General features: G+C 39.2%; 1 protein-coding gene across 1 annotated transcript in view; it reads left to right on the top strand.

Moving 5' to 3' along the window:
- The window catches only part of TPST1 (tyrosylprotein sulfotransferase 1), a 106,268-nt gene extending 87,542 nt beyond the window's left edge, over nucleotides 1-18,726 (top strand). Inside the window, exons 4-6 of the mRNA XM_061401821.1 lie at nucleotides 12,702-12,752; nucleotides 15,720-15,766; nucleotides 18,175-18,726. Coding sequence (XP_061257805.1) covers nucleotides 12,702-12,752; nucleotides 15,720-15,737 — 69 coding nt within the window. The 3' untranslated portion in view covers nucleotides 15,738-15,766; nucleotides 18,175-18,726. The remainder of the gene's footprint in view (nucleotides 1-12,701; nucleotides 12,753-15,719; nucleotides 15,767-18,174) is intronic.
- Nucleotides 18,727-19,036: the final 310 nt, after the last annotated feature.

The raw sequence follows: 19,036 nt of genomic DNA on the forward strand, positions 1-19,036 counted from the left end.
ATCTGGAAATTAACACACTTCTGAATAATTAATGAGCCAAAGAAAAAAAAATCATAAGAGATATTAGGAAATATTTTAAACTGAATGACAAAGAAGATACAACATATCAAAATTTGTGTTGATAATTGTTTTATAGTCCTGCATCTGTTCTATCTCAGGGAATGTACAATGTGCACGTGATAAGAATGTGTATTTTGCATGTGTTGGATGTAGTGTCCTTTAAGTATCAATTAGAAATTAAATCAAGGTTGTTGATAGTGTTATTCAGAGCCTGTATGACATTACAGTTTCATTCATACTGATCATTGTGCCTGCAGAACCTCCAGAAAGAAATAGTAATGCACTGTTGTGTATGCATTGTTATATTTCTTGTGATCTGTGATCAATGATATTTGATGTTACTGTTGTGATTGTTTTGGGAACCTCAAGCCATGCCCATTTAAGACAGTGAACTTAATTGACAAATGTTCTGTGTGTCCTGATTGCTTTACTGATTGGTGATTCTCCCATCTCTCTCCCTCTCCTTGGGCCTCACTATTTCCTGAGACATAGCAATATTGAAATTAGGTCAATTTATAACCCTACAATGGCCTCTAAGTGTTAAGTGAAAGAAAAAGTTATATACCTCTTACCTTACATCAGAGTTGGAGATGATTAAGCTTGGTGAAGAGAGCATGTAGAAAGCTGAGACAGACCAAAAGCCAGACTTCTTGCGCCTTCACTTAGCCAAGTTGTGAATGCAAAGGGAAAGCTCTTGAAGGAAATTAAAAGTGCTCCTCCAGTGAACACACAAATGTTAAGAAAGCAAACAGCCCAGGTCTCCCACATTGCAGGTGGATTCTTTACCAGCTGAGCTACAAGGGAAGCCCAAAATATTCCTTTCCAAATATTACTTCTCACTGACAATGTACTTGGTCACCCAAGAGATCTGATGGGAATGAACAATGAGATTGTTTTTTTTTTTTTCATGCCTGCTAACACAGCATTCATTCTGAAGCCCATGGGTCAAGGAATAATTTTGACTTTCAAGTCTTATTTAAGAAATACCTTTATAATACTGTATCTTAGATAGAAAGCAATTCCTCTGATGGAGCTGAGCTAAGGAAATTAAAAACCTCCTAGAAAGGATTCACCATTCTAGATGCTGTTAAGAACATTCATGATTCATGGGAAGAGATCAAAATATCAACATTAACAGGAGTTTAGAAGAAGTTGATTCCAGCTGTCATAGATGACTTGAAGGGGTTCAAGACTTCAGTGGAAGAAGTAACTGCAGATGTGGTGGAAACAGCAAGAGAACTAGAATTAGAAATAGAACCTGAGGATGTGACTGAATTGCGGTAACCTCATGATAAAACTTTAATTCATGAGGAGGTGCTTCTTCTGGATGAGCAAGAAAAGTGGTTTCTTGAGATAGAATCTACTACTGGTGAAGATGCTATGAAGATTGTTGAAATGAAAACAAAGGATTTAGAATATCATATAAATTTAGTAGATAAAGCAGCAGTAGAGTTTGAGAGGATTGATTCCAGTTTTGAAAGAAGTTCTACTCTGTGGGTAAAGTGCTATCAAACAGTATTGTATGCTGCAGACAAATCGTTCATGAAAGGAAGAGTCAGTGCAGCAGACTTCATTGTTGTCTTATTCTTAAAAATTGCCATAGCCACCCTAACCTACAGCCACCACCACCCTGATGGTCAGCAGTCATTAGCATTGAGGCAAGACCCTCTACCAGCAAAATGATTATGATTCACTGGATAGTGTCAACATAACTTTTATAGGCACTGGGACACCAAAAAAATCTGTGTGACTAGCTTTGTTGCAATATTTGCTTCATTGTAGTTGTCTAGAACCAAACTCACAGTATCTCCAAGGTGTGCCTGTATTATTTCCTGTTGTTGTTGAATCAATGTAGTGACACTGATAGACATTCAACATTGCTTTTTTCAAATGTTCATTTTTGGGACTTGAAATCTTGAATAAGTATCAGTGGGCTTCATGTGAATTCTTTATATATTTTTCACTTAATACATTTTGCATTTCAACAAGTGACTGCTGCTGTTTTGTCACTAAGTCATGTCCAACTCTTTGCGACGCCATAGTCTGTAGCCCACCAGGCTCCTCTGTTTGTGGGATTTCCCAGGCAAGAATACTGAAGTAGGTTGCCATTTCCTTCTCCAGGGGATTTGGGATTGAAAATGCGGCTTGTGTTGCGTCTCCTCCATCTCAGGTGGATTCTTTACGACTGAGTGACACGTTCTCCTAAATAGTGATTTGACAGACACGCGGGCATACAAAGACCTCATCTTATAGGGAAAGCCTACTGACCGTGTTTTATCACTGAATGAAGACTGTGCAGACTACTGCCAGTTCCTTTCTATTTTTCCACTACTTTTCAACCCAGAGATGCTGCTGCTCTTCAAGGAGACAGTAGGAGTACTCAGAAGCCCTGTGCCTGCGCCTCCAAATTATTTCTTCCTCCTCTTTCCTTCTTTCCACGGATAACTTCTATCCTAAATTCTGCCATCATGGATTTAATTTTGCTTGCTTTTAAATTTCATATAAATGAAATCATACAGTTTATTTTGAAGAAAGGAAAAAAGCAATCTCAGACACCATAGAACTGATCTGACACAACCTCTAGCCCATGGTTGATTAGAAACTGACTTTTTGTGCTCACCACTAAAATATGATGGTCTTCACCTGGGTACCAATGATCTCACAGAACCCCAACACAAGACAGGAGTCCTCTTTAACCACGATGAACTGAGAAAAGACAAGACCACTTTGTAGTAACAATGAAATACCAAATAGCCACCTCTTGCTTCTTAACCAAAAACAGCTTTATTCTCACTTCTATTGTTCCTTTCTTTTAGAGAAGATTTATTAAGATACCCATTTAGAGAATAATCACTGCTTGCTGGCAGCCCCCAGTCCAGAGAAAAACCCTGTTTCCTTGGACTTTTCCCCAAATCACCTAACCAAAATCATGAGAGTCCTTCCTGATGCTCTTTTCCTGAGACATCCCACATTTCCATGGTGTGTGTGTTCCCTTGCTTAAAGGAGTAATGAATTCAACATGTTCAACTACAGCTATATTCCTGGTAGTCTTTAGCTGCAGGGTATTGACAGTATTCTTTTGTGTCTGGTTTCTGTCGTTTAACATTCGTGAGTTTCATGTTGTTGCATTTCACAGTAATTCATTTTTGTTTTTAAATGTGATACTATAGTTGCACAACTATTTGGACATTTGAGTTGTTTATAGTTGTAGGGATGTTTTAATGTTGATACACAATATCCTTGTACATGTCTTTTAATGTTGATATACAGTATCCTTGTACATACAGTATCCTGGTACATGTCTTAACAAAAGTGCATACATGAGTATGCACTTTTGTTAAGAATATGCCTGAGAGTTACATTAGGATTTTCCAAGACAGTAGTCTTAAAATTCTTATGCTTCCAGGTGTAGCTGATTATAGCAAAAAGATGGAAAGTAAAACCTACAAAGGGAAAAGGCACATGGGGTAAAAACTCTGGAGGAAACCAGGTGCTGTCTTTCAAATGTCCCTCACAGTGGAGTCACATAGGGTTTGCTTCATTCCCCCGGCAACATGTGTGACAACACATGTGAATTGTTCCCAACCAGGGAGCTCACCAGAGCTTCTGAATCCAGGGTTTTTATTGGGGATTGGTCATGTAGGCATGTAGACCCCCCCCGCCCTGCCCCGCCCCAGAGAAAAAACAGATGTTCACCATAAATAAATTACTAACATAAACTAGCTGCTCAAACTGGGACAGGCCAGCCCAAGGCCTCAGACATGCATTCCTATAGACAGAACACTCTAGGCTCAGATCCCTGGAGCCAGCAAAGAGCAGTCCTGAAAATAGGCCTTTCTTGGGAATGTGCAACATTTGAGCAAAATAACCCTGCTAAGTTAATCTTTTCCATCACAGAATGAATGAATGTATGGGTCAGAGGGCATTTGAATGTGCAAATTTAGGAGATAATACTAAGTGACTATATTCTCTCACTAGCAGGTATATGAGAATTTCAGTTGTTCTACATCGTCAATGTTAGAGTCAATCTTTTAAAATTTTAGTCTTTCTTATAGGAGCGTAGTGATGTTTTATTATGGTTAAAATGAGTATTCCTTAATAACTAAAGAGAGCAAACCCTGTTTCATGCTATTTGCCACTGAACTATGTTATGAAATGCTTTTTCAAGTCTCTTACCCAATTTTCTACGAAATCATTTGCTTTTTCCTTAATGATTTTTAGAAATTCTCTTCGTATTTTGATGTGTGATGTTTTTATGTATCTCACATATATTCTCATACTTATCTGCTTTGCCTTTTCTCTCCGTTAAGGCTGTCTTTTTAAGAATAGAAATTCCTGGGACTTCCTGGTGGTCCAGTGGTTTAGGCTGTTACCTAATAATGAACAGAGTTCCCTGTGCAATATTACAGAAGGTTAATTTTAAATATAGCAGTGTGTACATGTCAATCCCAAACTCCCTAACTATCCCTCCTCCCATAAACTTAAATTCATTCTATAAGTCTGTGAGTCTATTTCTGTTTTGTAAGCAAGTTCATTTGTAACATTTCTTTTTCTATTCTGCTTATACATGGTATCATACGATATTTTTCTTTCTCTGACTTATTTCACTCAGTATGACAATCTCTCGGTCCATCCATGTTGCTGCAGGTGGCATTATTTCATTCTTTTTCATGGTTGATTCTTGAATTCATTTATTTCCAAAAATAGAATTGAATAGAATTGAAAAGTAGAATTGAATAGAATGAGTTAACAGTATTCTATAACATAATGTCATATCTAGCCCTCAAGGTTCAGTAGGTTCCAATCAGGGAGGGCCCAATGAAGTTGCTTCTTCTGCTTCTCTGCTTAATCTGTACTGTAAATTGGCCTCAGAAACTATTTTCGGTCTATCATCTGTAAAAATGGAGACCATTAGGAAGGAATCTCTTCATTCATTTCTTTTTTTGTCCAACAGTCCATTCATCCCTGCATCCAGGATATATAGATAATTAAGGATCTGTCCCTCTCCTTAAGTATGCTGAAAATAGATGTGTAACTAACTGTAGTTCAACATGATAACTGCCATAAATTTAAGGCATTTGGGATGCTATGTGAACACAGAACTGGCTCTACTGGATTGTCATGTTTAAAGGATAAGTTAAAAGTTCCTAGTTTGAGAAAAGAAGGAAAAAGCACCCCAGTGAAAGGAAATTGATAAAATTATTATTGACTGTACCTGTGTGTATTAACTGTCCTTCAGTGTTACTGAAAATTATGTTCAACACTTTTACCTTTGAATAGAGATGTATTCATTCTTGCCTGGTAAGTATCCCATGGTAAACTGATACAGTTTCTTAATCATCCTGCATGTTAAACTTTTCTCCCCTGGAAATCAATCCCCTGATGCTAAGTTTGCTCTGTTTATACTGCTTTCTTATAGAGGTTCCTGTGTCACATTTATTACACGTTCCCAATTCAATTTACATTCCAATCCATCTTGTCCAGCTTCACCCAAAAGTCAATACACTTTTTCTTAAAAACCTTTTTGGAGGAGTAGATGATGCTTATGAACTGATGAATATATTTCTTCTTGATATAGGGAATGTACTAATAGCACTTGTCCATTGTTTGTAACACACGATTGTTGAATGCTGCAGAAACCCAGTCTGAGGTTTGCAAAGCTGCCAGAATACTTTTAAGACAAATGAGAATATGTAAACATGCATGTTATCAGCTGTTTCATGTTTGTATTTTAGCGATAATAAGTCTCTAGTGGGCCAGAAGAGCCCAGTGGGATTAAAGATGTAAATTTCAAAATCTAGATTCCTTTCTGCATTATCATATCTGGCTGGAGTTGTGTTTTCTCTGCATGTGAAACTAACATTGTTTCTCGAGGGGAAATGCTTTTTATATTATTAAAAATAGTGAACTGCATAACAAAATAAATAGCGGGCCATGCATGGACCAATGGTGAAAGTTTGTCGTGAACTAAGAAGTAATCCAATTCTGTGCACTTGAGCGCTCTTGGAAAGAGGATGGAAAGAAGGAAGAAGGCAGAAAGGAGGAATAAATTAGATTTGAGCTTACAGTGAAATTTGAATTCATAACCAGAGGTTATAAGACTAATCTTTTAACCCTTGGAATGTGTGTGTATGTATACACATATGTGTATATACATGCACACACTTTGAAGAAAACAATGAGCAAAAGTAGCACTTTAAAATCTGCAGTGCATGTAGTATGGTCATGAGTATGTGTTTCTGGACGTTGTTTAAAATTTTCTTATTTTGAAAGAATGTTTTGAGTTAAGTCATTGTTCATCTTGAGTACCCAAGCCAGAAGAAACAGACTTTGTGACCTAATCTCAGAAATAACATTCATCACTTTTGCCATATTCTAGTTGTTAGAATCTAGTCACTAGGTCCAACTCACACTTAAAGGAAGGGAATTACACAGGTCTTAAATACCAGACACAGGGATCATCAGGGAATGTGGCCACAAACACTTTTAGCATGAAAATAATTTAGAAATAGTTTCATATTCTCCATAAGATCAAGCCAGATTCAGAATTAGGCCTCATAACATGTCTGCCACCTTTTCCTGTAAATTGTAGACGCTTGACTGTCTGAGATCCTTGGGGAACCCATCATTCTAGAAAGTCAGGTTTCTGGGTAGATGTGTCTCGTTTAGGACCAAACCTTAATATTTTGATGTAGAATTCCTCTGCATTTTGATGATTTATTTCATTACCTTCTTAAGTAAATTATTGATCATAATTTGAATTTTTATTTCATCCAAAGGAAATTACTGTTTGTATTAGAAAATGCCCATCCTCTCTTTATATAGGATATAGAACTGTGGGTCCCTTTCTTAAAGAACTCAAGGCTTCCTATCTGCCTTTTACAATTTCTGTGTCTTCCTTTGTTTCATTTGTCACTTCTCAGTTATCAGTACTTGCCCATTACCTTCCTGTTTGCTGTATCTGATTGCTATAGGTTGAAACCAGATAACTTGTGATGGTTAAAAATGTGTATAAAGGAAAAGGGACCTAAAAGACTCGATTAAATAGAAGACTCAATCTTCAGTCTGCAGGTATGTTAATGACATCCATTTTAGCTCCATGGAGACTTCTGTTTACGTCTTAATTGTAAACTATTACTATAGGTGAGGCTGTGGTAGCAGGTGAAGTGGTACTGGGCATGGCTGGTCAGCTTCTAATTAATCTTGTAAGAAAATGGAAAGTGGCCTGAGGACAAATAACAAGAAGATGCATTGCTTACTTCAGTCAGTATTCAGAACCTCTTCTTTCTTGGGTTTTTGAAGCTTCACAGGCAGCTTAGATAAATTCTCTTCTCTTCTCTAGCTTTGTACTCTAGGTAATCCACAACTGAAGGGTTTGCTTATAACGGAGTTGGTGATATCTCACTCCACAAATTTGAATCTGACATTAGTCAGAGTCACTTGACTTCTAAATACCACTTTTTAAAATTTTCCTTCTCTGTCATTGGTGGCCTCTTCTCAGTCTTTGCTGGTTCTCCCTCTTCTCCTCGACCTCTTAATGTTGGAATACCCCCATGCTTCAGTGTTAAGCCCTCTGCTCCCTCTCTCTACCCTGAGCACCTAGGTCATCTCATCAGGTATCAAGTTTTAAATACCATCTATAAGTTGATGATTCTCAAATTTATATATCCCAGCACAGACCTCTTCCATGAATCCTAGATTTGTATTTCTGACTACTTGACATTTTCATGTATTGTCCAGTAGATGTCTCAAGCTTAACATTTCCAAATTAAACCCCTGAAAATCCGTTATATCCCAGAACCTTTCCCAGCTGAGTTGATGGCAACTTCATATTTCCAGTTGGTAGTTGCTTAAGCCAAAAACTTTGTCATCCTTGACTCCCTTCTGCTCTTTAACTTTCCACATCTAGTCTATTAGGATATCTAGATATAATTAGGGGGGAAAATCCACAAAGGTACTGCTTTGCACCACCTCCACCACCACCTCCCTGTCCTGTCTAGATTACTGCTGTTGCTCCAGACTCTGTCCTTTATCCTCTGCAGACTAACAGAGCAATTAAGATGACCCTTTTAAAATGGAAGTTCAATCATGGTACTTAGTAACTTGCCATTTTACTACAATGGACAAATTAATGTCTCTGTGCCTCACAGTTACTTCATCTGTAAAAAGAGAATAATACCTCCCTCAGAGGACTGTGGGATTAGATAAGGGGAAACATGAAACGCATGCTCAGCACCAACCTGATGCAGAGAAAATCAAATTTGCCTGCTGTTATTATTTTTATTTCCAGTGCACCCTCTAAATCAGAAGCCTACTTTTGTCTCCTTGTTTTGCAGAGCTTGAGGTGGGAGGGTTCTCTAGGAACGTTTAGATTCTGTGTACCTAGCTCATTTCTGTCTAGTAAAATCCTCAGTTCATTAGTACCAGAGGATAGAATGTCCAGAAACACCATTCCTTTAGCCAGAGGAAATTCCATTTCTAACTTCGCTGTTTTTATAAGTGATTCTGTACTTGGTTTCCTGCACTAAATAGAAATTGCTTGGTCAATAGAAAGTTCCTAACTTCTGTCAGTACCATAGCTCCTAACTTTTGAAGCATTTTTTTCCCTAAAGGATAATGAGGAGACACAGTTTCCCACTTATTTGTTGATTGAGCCTTTTGTTTGATGTCTTATCCTGACCCCTTTTTGTTTTTTTTATTAAATTGTGATATCACATATTTAGGGTTTTGGTGTGTTTTTTTCCCCTTTCATATGAGCCTTACCTCTCTGAACATATTGATTCCTGGAAGACACTTATAATATTTAATATTCCCACTCATATTTTCTGTTATGTCTTGCTGGTTTTTACAACAAACCAAAAAGAGAAGGAAGAATTTAACGATAAGAATTTTCCAATAGTAATAAGATGCAGAGCGTAGTATAAAGGGAGAGTGCTGAGCTGGGGACTTCTGAGCCTCATTCTGCCACTGACTAGCCATTTGACGCTGTGGGCTTGTGTTGCACCTTCTACTTGAATTCTAGCAGAAGAGGCTGAGAGAAAGAAGACTCGGTTCCTGAGAGGATGTGAGGAATATAAAAAAAGTTTGTTAGGGACCAAACCCGCTAACAGTGGAAGGGGTACTGGAGCAAACATGCTGGTTTTGGTTCATAAAGGACCCAGGGTGCAGGACCTTAAGCCTGAGCAGCTTATGCCCAGGGCTTGGAGAGGGGGGCTTCGGACTCAGTTCTCTGAATAGAGGGAGAAGGAAAGACTTGAGAATCTGGTAAAAAGCAAAAACAAAAAGCCTATTCTGATAACTTGAGCCCCTGTTTTGATATAGTGTCTGCTTGCCCCACAGATAGTAGACAGAAGCACCGTGAAGTCAGTGTTAGCATGATATAGACACTTACTATGTTAGAAGGCTGGAGCACTAATACAGTGTTATATGTCAGTTGTATCTCAGTAAAACTAGGAGGAAATGAACAGAACTGGAACAATCTCTGGACTCTGAGGCTGGGGTAAAGCAAATAGGATTCTTACATGTAGATTCTTTGGAGAGCAGTTAGACCAGCTCTCAGGTGACCTGGGACTGTTTGAAGATATGAAGGAGATGGAGGCAGCTTTTGAGACCCTCCTAGCAGCTGCACTGTTGTTATCCTGCACACCTACCTCAGTTTCCAGTGTGATGCATTGCTAAAGAAATATCAAGTCTCTTTGTGCTTTAATTTAGGCTTCCTAGGACTGTAGCAGAGACCCTAAAGAATAGACTAGGTTTTAGAAATTGCAGAGGAAGAGACAGGAAAAAAGTACATCCATTCTCTGAGTCTCAGAAGGCATACTGCTACTTTTAGAAGTGAAAGTCATCTTATACCCAAGTGAAATCCTTTAAGTTAGTAGGCTTTAGTATTCACCATTTAAAAGGTTGTTCTGTGCTCGGAGGTGCTACCCACTGACTCTTCTCAGTAACAATCCATAGTTTCTTTCTATAGTTTCTCAACAGTTATCAAAGCTCTTGCTGATGGAAACCTTCCTCATGAATAGTTTCCAATTTTTTGCCATTGTTGACAGTGTTGAAAGAGACATCTTTGTACTTAAATAAATTGTGTGTGTGTGAAAGAGCAAGCCTAGTAAATTCTTAAGCTACTGGCTTAATTTGTTCAGTTTTTTTTTTTTTTTTGAAGTATAGTATATATACAGAAAAGTATACAAACCACAGCTCAGTAAATATTCACAAAATGCACACATGTTTATAATCACTACCCATATCAAGACAGAAAATCATCAGCACCCTACAAGCTTCTCTCATCCTTCTTCCCAAGCTCTGCCACCCCACTCTTCCCCACAGTAAACACTATCCTTATTTCTAACATCAGAGTTGCTTTGCCTGTTTTTGAGCTTTAAAGGTTTTAAATTGAGGAACTTGCCTGGTGGTCCAGTGGTTGAGAATCTGCCTTGCAATGTAGGGGAAACGAGTTTGATACATGCCTTAGAGCAACTAAGCCTGCATGCCACAACTAGAGAATCCATGCCCCACAACTGAAAGATCCCGCATGACACAACTAAGACTCAGTGCAGCCAAATAAATAAATATTAAAAAACTTTAATGGAGACACATGTTATATTATTTTTTGGAGATCTGGCTCTTTTCTCATCATTATGTATTGGGATTCATCTAGGTTGTTGGTATAGTATTAGTTCATTTCTAAAACTTCAGGATGGTATATCATTATATACATAAACACATTTATTTGTTCATTCTAACTGCACTGCTCTGCAGGGCCACCTTTGTCATAAACCATTTATCTGTAAATGAGGGTCTGTTTCTGGATTCTTCATTCTGTTTCATTAATATATGTGTCTGTCTTTGTGCCAAAACCTTACTGTCTTGATTATAGCTATATTTTTTGTATGTATGTGTTTTTTGTATGTTTTGTTGTTGTTCAGTTGCCAAGTTGTGTCTAACTCTTTGCACCCCCATGGACTGCAGCACACCAGGCTTCCCTGTCCTCCACTCTCTCCTGGAGTTTGCTCAAGTTCATGTCTGTTGAGTTGGTGATGCTATCTAACCATCACATCCTCTGCCTCCCTCTTCTTTTGCCTTCAGTCTTTCCCAGCATCAGGGTCTTTTCCAGTGAGTCAACTCTTTGCATCAGGTGGCCAGTGTATTGGAGCTTCAGTTTCACCATTAGTCCTTCCACTGATTGAGAGCTGATTTCCTTTAGGATTGACTGGTTTGATCTCCTTGCAGTCCAAGGGACTCTCAAGAGTCTTCTCTAGTACCACAATTCAAAAACATCAATTCTTTAGCACTCAACCTTTTTATGGTACAACTCTCACATCCCTACATGACTACTAGAAAAACCATAGCTTTGACTGTGTCTTTGCTTTTTAATATGCTGTCTGGTTTGTCATAGCTTTCCTTCCAAGAAGCAAATGTCTTCTAATTTCATGGCTGCAGTCACCATCCTCAGTGATTTTGGAGCCCAAGAAAAGAAAAACTTTTACTGCTTCTACTTTTTCTACTTTCCCTGCTTCTTTTGTATGTTTAATGTAACTTAATTATAGCTGAAAATAATGTCTTAACTTCCCTGGTGGCTCAGACAGTAAAGTGTCTGCCTACAGTGCAGGAGAACTGGGTTCAATCCCTTGGTTGGGAAGATCTGGAGAAGGAAATGGCAACCCACTCCAGTATTCTTGCCTGTAAAATCCCATGGATGGTGGAACCTGGTAGGCTACAGTCCATGGGGTCACAAAGAGTCGGACACGACTGAGCAACTTCACTTTCAATAATGTCTTAATATATTTTAGAATAAGTCCTTCCACCTTGTTCTTTTTAAGATTACCTTGATAATTTTTGACCCTATGCATTTCCACAAAACTTTTATAATCAGCTTGAAATTACCCCTCCTTCTTCCCCCAAAAAGCATGCTAGAGTTTTTATTGGAAATCCTGTGAGGAGAATGGACAGCTTTATTATATTGAATGTTACAATCCCTGAGAGTGATGTGCCTATCTGGTCTTTGATTTCTGTCAATAATATTTTATGGTTTCCTATGTAAAGATCCTACACATCTTTTTAAAAACTATTCCCTAATTATTGCTGCTTTTAGAAACATAACTTTACATATTGAAAAGTGCAAGTTTTTAATTATAAGATTTCATGAGGTTAAAAGTATATATCATTTTAAGAACCACCTAGTATTCAAATTACTATGGGAATATTGGGTACATTAAGAAAAGTAAAGCTGGAGATTTCAGAAGGAAATCAGGAGGAACCTGTTCCTAAATTATGTGAATTCTTTGTTGGATGCTGGAGAGAAATGGCCAAGGGCTTACTTTCTCAGCTATTAATAAAATAATTGGAACTTGGAATATTAGGATTCTTTTCTTTCTTCTTCAGAGACTCTAAGCCTTCTCCCAGGCAGCCCATATTTGGGAGCACCTAGGGAAGAGTAGAGCAGGTGGGGTCAGAGTGAATAGAAATTTCACTCAGTCCTCAACTCTGGCTGCTCTTGAACTGACAGACTTCCTTCCTATTCCCAAACTCACCAAGAATGAAGCAGTGAACCCACCCACCATCAGGCAATGCAAGCTTCCCAAAGCGATGATGACAGTGAATATTTCCTTAAACTTATACTTGGCTTTTATTTTTTTTCCTAGGTCTATAAAGGAGAATTTCAGCTTCCTGAATTTCTTAAAGAAAAACCTCAGGTACTGTATCTGCTTCCTCCTCTTGGTGTAATAATAAATGGGCTCTTGCATTGAAGTCATCCTCTCAATGAGATAATGATATATGCTGGGGGTAGAAAGACTGGCTCCTGGTAATTGTTGACAATCACTTAACATAGTCTCAATTTCAGAGGGCTCAGTGTCTTCTAAAGCTAGGGAAATAATTCATTGATAACTATAATCTGATTGCTTGAGGTCACTCACAAACCACACAGCATCCCATAAATAAGGAACCTGCCTTGGTGAGTCTGCTCCAGGCTTCTGATACCTTACTTGAAATAATAATGTACAGCCACCCTTTGTTCGTATTACATGTACATCATTGCCTTTTAGTTTTCCTCATTTGGAGCCTGGAAGACTTATGAATACATGTTACACACAGCCATTGGCCTTCAGCTACCAAGTTCACCAAGCTGGGAGTGGGTGATGTGAGTTTGAAGCTTATAACTTTAGTTTTTAAAAAAAATTAAAGCAGATCCAGAGATCTGCTTGTCATGTTACACCATCACTCACTTGGATTCCAATATTGTTTCTTGAGTTGAAGAGGAATAGGTGATGTTATAACCAACAGATGTAGAGTAGCCCAGAGTGTCCTGCAAGAGTGTATCTCCTGCCATCCCTGTGTAGTCATAGGAAGAAGTCAGTGACTATTGCCTGAGCCAAGAGAAAACGTCCCTGTCCAGCATGGTGATAATGCATGTCACTTCCAGGTTGCTGCTAACAGCAGTTAGCTTGTTAATAGGAAATGAGGACCCAGCACTGAATTCAGTCGCTAAAAGTGTTCCAGATCTGGGTTGTTGAGAGGAACCTCACAGACTGTATGAAGTCATATTGCCTGAAGCAAGACTAGAGTAAACAGGCTTTTCTCTAAGAGTAGCTGTATCTCAACCAAGGTTAAAAACTCTGTCTTCTCAGATCCTTGTCTTAAAACAACCATTAATAATTGATACATATTACTTGAGTATTTTAAACTACTTTCATGGTATATGCTATGCTAAGTTGCTTCAGTCATGTCTGACTCTGTGTGACCCCATAGACAGCAGCCCACCAGGCTCCGCCGTCCCTGGGATTCTCCAGGCAAGAATAGTGGAGTGGGTTGCCATTTCCTTCTCCAATGCATGAAAGAGAAAAGTGAAAGTGAAGTTGCTCAGTCGTGTCCGACTCTTAGCAACCCCATGGACTACAGCCTACCAGGCTCCTCTGTCCATGGATTTTCCAGGCAAGAGTACTGGAGTGGGGTGCCATTGCCTTCTCTGATGGTATATGCTTATTAACAAATATTTAATTATAATCCATCCATCCATTCATTTAATTTATTCAACAACTGTCTACTGAATTACTTTTATGTGTGAGAAATTGGAATGTGTCCTCAAGAGTCAGAGGGAAAAGAGATCTTCTCAAGGGGACTCCTGGTCTATCCAAAGACTTTGATCAACTTTTGCAACAAGAGGGCACAGGGGCCCTGAGCCTTGGCTGGGCAAGATGCACCAGAAACCTGGATGAATTCATGAACAAGTGGTCACTTACAGGCTATGGCAGCTGGAGCCAGAGAATAATCCAAGAGGCAGTCTTAAAGAAATGTCCAATCCAAACTTAAAGAAATGTCCAATCCAAAGGCTGTTTTGTGTAATAAATCTGAAGGAGTCAAGAAAGGGACTTTGAGACTGAAATTAATGGGACAGCCCTGATTCACAGCATACATAAAAATCCTTTCCAGGTTGATTATAGAACTCAATGTGAAAGGCAAAATAATAAAGTGTTTAGGAGGCAATAGAGAATATCTTTATGACCTTAAGAGGGAAAGATTTCTTAAACATTATAAAAACTACTAATCATTCATTTTAAAATGGATAAGTTGGACTACATTAAAATTGAGAATGTTTACTTATTAGAAAGCATCATATAAAAAAGTACACCTTAAGTAGAAGAAAATTTTGAAACAAAAGATTCATCAGTATAGAGAATTTCTGTAATAAATAAGGAAAAGATAACAAAAAATAGAGTAAAAGGCTTAATACAGGCACTTCAAGCCCCCTGTTCAGGTTAGTTTCATTTAATGCATCACATAGGTACTTAGAAAAGAGCCTATAAAAGGCTTTGATTTAACTCCTAATAAAGAGAAAACTGAAGTCCACAGAACCCTCACGTTTGATCTTTAGTTAGAATTCTCATAGAACTCAAGAAAGCACTGTACTTAAGATTACAGTTTTGGGAATTCCCTGGCATTCCAGTGGTTAGGACTCAACGATTCCACTGCCAGGGACCCGGGTTCGATCCCTGGTCTGGGAACTAAGATTACACAAGCCTTGCAGTGTGGAAAAACAACAACAACAACAACAAAAAGATTATAGTTTTACTATAAAGGAAACAAGTCAAGACCAACCAAATGAAGAAACACATAAGACAAGGTCTGGGAAAGTCTCAGACTCAGAGCTTCTGTGCCCTTCTCCGAGGTAGGCAGGTATGTCTCCCTCAGAGCACATCCATGTGTTCACCAACCAGGGTGCTCCACTGAACTTCAGCGTCCAGAGTTTTTATTGAAGTCTAATTACATAGGCATGATTGACTCACTGTCGTAGAATTGAACTCAATCCCCAAAGTCCCCTACCCAGAAGCTGGGCTGGGTCAGGGCCCCAGCCGTCAAATCACAGGTTGGTCTTCCTTGTGATCAGCCCTCATACTGAGTCATCTTATCTCTCAGCAGACACTCAGGTATAATCTAAGGGGCTCATAAATAACAAAGACATTCATGTTACCTGGAAAATTCCCAGGGTTTAGTCTCCCTACTAAGAACCAGAGACAAAAGCCAATCTTCTTTACTGTCAGCAGTAGCAGACAGAATTCATTAGGAAGTCTAATCAGAGCCTGCAAGCTACATCTGATATTTCAACAAGAGCAGTCATTTCTCATGCTGACTGACTTTAAAACATCTTTTGCTTCCTTCCACAGTCTGAGCAGGTGGAGTAGCAGAGCCAGGAACCTCTTACATACATGAGGTGAGGTTGGGGACACGGCTGGCCTGGACCTTTGGGTTTCATTCTCGTAGGAGGCAGCGCGGTGGGGTGGGGAGCACAGCTCTGGAGTCCGTTCACCTGGATTAGAATCTTGGCTGTGTTTGGCATTGAGCAGACTACTTAACTTCTGTGTGTCTTAGTTTCTTCATCTGTAAAGTGAGGACAATGTAAATAAGAGATTGGTAGAATGAACCATAGTAATGTCTGCCAGAAGCCTGACATGCAGTGAGCACTCAGCTTTAGTTGTTATTTTCAGTATGAGGAGGGGTGTTAAAGGGTAAAATATTTTAGCTGAAGAAACGCCCTCAACCACCTGTTTTCTGATAAGGAAACTGATCCTAGAGAGACCAGATTATCGGTCAAGGTCACATCACAGGTCGGAAGAACCCAGTGGTAATGAGCACCGTCTTCTGACGTCCAGCCAGGGATTCTTTCGCCACCCATGCTGCTTCCTCTGTGTGCGGCATGTGCCAACGTTTTTGCACTAATACTTTTGGGAGTTTCTTGGTTGGTTTTTCAAGTCTGCCCTTGCTGATGTTAATGCATTATGGTGTTGTATGTTTATAAGCCATGTTGTCTTGTAGTTAAGGGCTACAGTGTGGGGCAGGCCTTCTTGGCCTCCTTTCTATCCGAGTGATCATCAGGTACATGTCTTGGATTCCAGTGGCAAAGCTGGTTCTGAACCTAGACCTCCTGACATGGCTGTTCAGACCTCACACCACTCTCCAGATTTTAAGATTCCATTTTGATCTGAATAATGTGGTTATGTCGTAGACCAGGGGTCCCCAGCCTCTGGGATCTAATGCCTGATGATCTGAGATGGGGCTGATGCAATAATAATAGAAATGAGGTGCACAGGAAATGTAATGTGCTTGAATCATCTCCAAACTATCCCCCATCCCTGGTCCATTGATAAATTATCTTCCATGAAACCAGTCCCTTGTTTGCTTGTTGAGGTCCCTGGTGCCAAAAAGGTTGGGGACCATTACAACCATTTGGAGCTTGAAAAGCTTTCATTAAAATCTGATTTTTGTCATAGTTTTGTTTGCTGTTCTGTTTTTACTTTATATAATAGCCATGTATTGACTGTGTGCTCCATACCAGGCATGAAATACCAAGCATCACATATATATAGTATATAAATAATATATGATAAGTGATATCTTTAAGATCTATGAATTATTCATATATATATATGCACACACATATATATGAATGATTTCATTCAAGTCTGGCAAGTAGGTGGTATTTTTTATGTTCTACTGATGAGAAAACTGAGATTGAAAATTCAGTCTGAATAAGAAACTTTTATGATGTGCTGTGTATTAATAGATTACAGATAGAAAAAAGTGAATACTGCTATACCATGTCAAAATTACCAATGATAGTGAATTTATACTATTCATAGGTTTTAGGATATATGATTGTCTTTTGCTGAGGAGCAAAATGTATAGACTTAAACTCAGTGGGCATACAGGTATAACAGCATTTATCAGGTCTTCTGTAATTTTATTTATTCAAAATATTTTCAAAAGTATAGATGAGAGACTTCTCTGGTGGTCCAGTGGCTAAGACTCCATGCTCCCAACACAGGGGGCCCAGGTTCAATCCCTGGTCAGGGAACTAGATCCCACATGCCGCCACTGAGTTCGAAAGTTCAAATGCTACAACTAAAGATCCCACATGCGACAACTAAGACGCAGTGCAGCCAAAAAAAAAAAAGGTATAGATGAATTCCTTCCTGGAAACATTCATACAGGGATGCATTATCTACCAGCTGTTTTACAGGTCAGATGACTCCAGCTTTGAGTTACCACTACAGCAGCAATACATCCTGTTTGCTTGTCGAGGCCTGTAGTGGCCCTCATGCAATGAGAGAAGAACTCAGGAGAAGCTAGGAAGACACCAAGGTATCTCAAGACAAATCATAGTCTTTCATCTTGTCTTTGGGATCCCTTTGGTGTATGAACAGCAGTCAGTGTATCTCCTAAAGTTTGCTTTAAAGAACCTCAGTATCCACCTTTTGATATTAAACAGTCAGCATTCGACCCCTGGACATTTGACATCCCTGTCAAATGCCGCCAGAGTTGCTTCAGTTGCAGACGACAGTTTCAGTCATTTGGAAGTGGGCAGGAGCAGCCCTTGCTTTGGCTTCCATCCTTTTGTTTTGCATATCAAAGCTCCTGGCAGGCAGCTAAAAGCATCCCAAACTGAGGGAGAGTGCGCCTCTCCAGTAGTCCTTCTGAAGCAGCTGTTCTCAGTGGTCCATCCCCCTGCTTGTCTCCCCTGCTGTGCTGGGCTCACAGCTGGAAAGGAAATGGTGTCGTGCAGGGAAGAACAAAGTGAGATTAGAGTACACACCTCTAATGCATTCTGTTTGTCTGCCCTAGGGAAGACTGCTGCCTTTTTGGCCACAGAGAAGTTTCTAGGACTGGCTGTCCCCTGCTGAGATGAGTGGAGTGTATGTAGCATGCCTACATCTCCTGCTTATTTGCCGGTCTCCTTCCCCTGAGAGGGTGGGATGTCAGCACACGTTAGGACCCTCCTGAGTGACCTGCTTCCCATGTACAGCGCTCTCGATCCTAATTACATGCACAACCCTGCAGAGAAGGAACCCAGCTGGGATGTGTGCTTTCTGTTAAAACTGCTCTGGCCCTCATCTTTTCTTACCAGAGTCCAAACTTTGTTTTCAAGGGGAAGGTTTAAAAATGGGATCCTGTAAGCAAAATTGGGCAGTTTCATCTTGGACTAGGTTGTCTGTACATGTTCTAATGTTTTGTAGAACACTCGTACCTGTTGAAATGTTTGATGTGGATAATGTTAAATGTCTTAATTATTTAAATAATTCATTGTATTGTTTCTGAGAAGTTGAATTACCACATACATTTACAACTTGATGACTTTTGTATTTTATTTTTCAAAATAAAAGCTTTAAATGTGAAGCACTTTGCTAGTTTACATGTTTTCATTGCCGTGATTTTAGAGAAGCAATAAGACGTATCAGATGATGATCTAATAAACCAAAGTTTCTTCAGTTGCTGTATTTCAGATATTCTGAGTGGAGTTTTTGCTGTAATTTATTTCAGAGAGACCCACTACCATCCTTTTGTCTCAGAATCCTGTTCTTTTGTTTCCTTCTCAATTGTCTGGTCTCCATAAAGTCTAATTTCAGAGAGACTTCCCCTGATGCCCTTTCTGCCAACCTCATTCACAATATCATCTTATCACACTTTGCAGTTTTTAATGTTTCTT

The sequence above is a fragment of the Bos javanicus genome, chromosome 25 (assembly GCF_032452875.1).
Source record: "Bos javanicus breed banteng chromosome 25, ARS-OSU_banteng_1.0, whole genome shotgun sequence".
Classification (NCBI taxonomy): domain Eukaryota; kingdom Metazoa; phylum Chordata; class Mammalia; order Artiodactyla; family Bovidae; genus Bos; species Bos javanicus.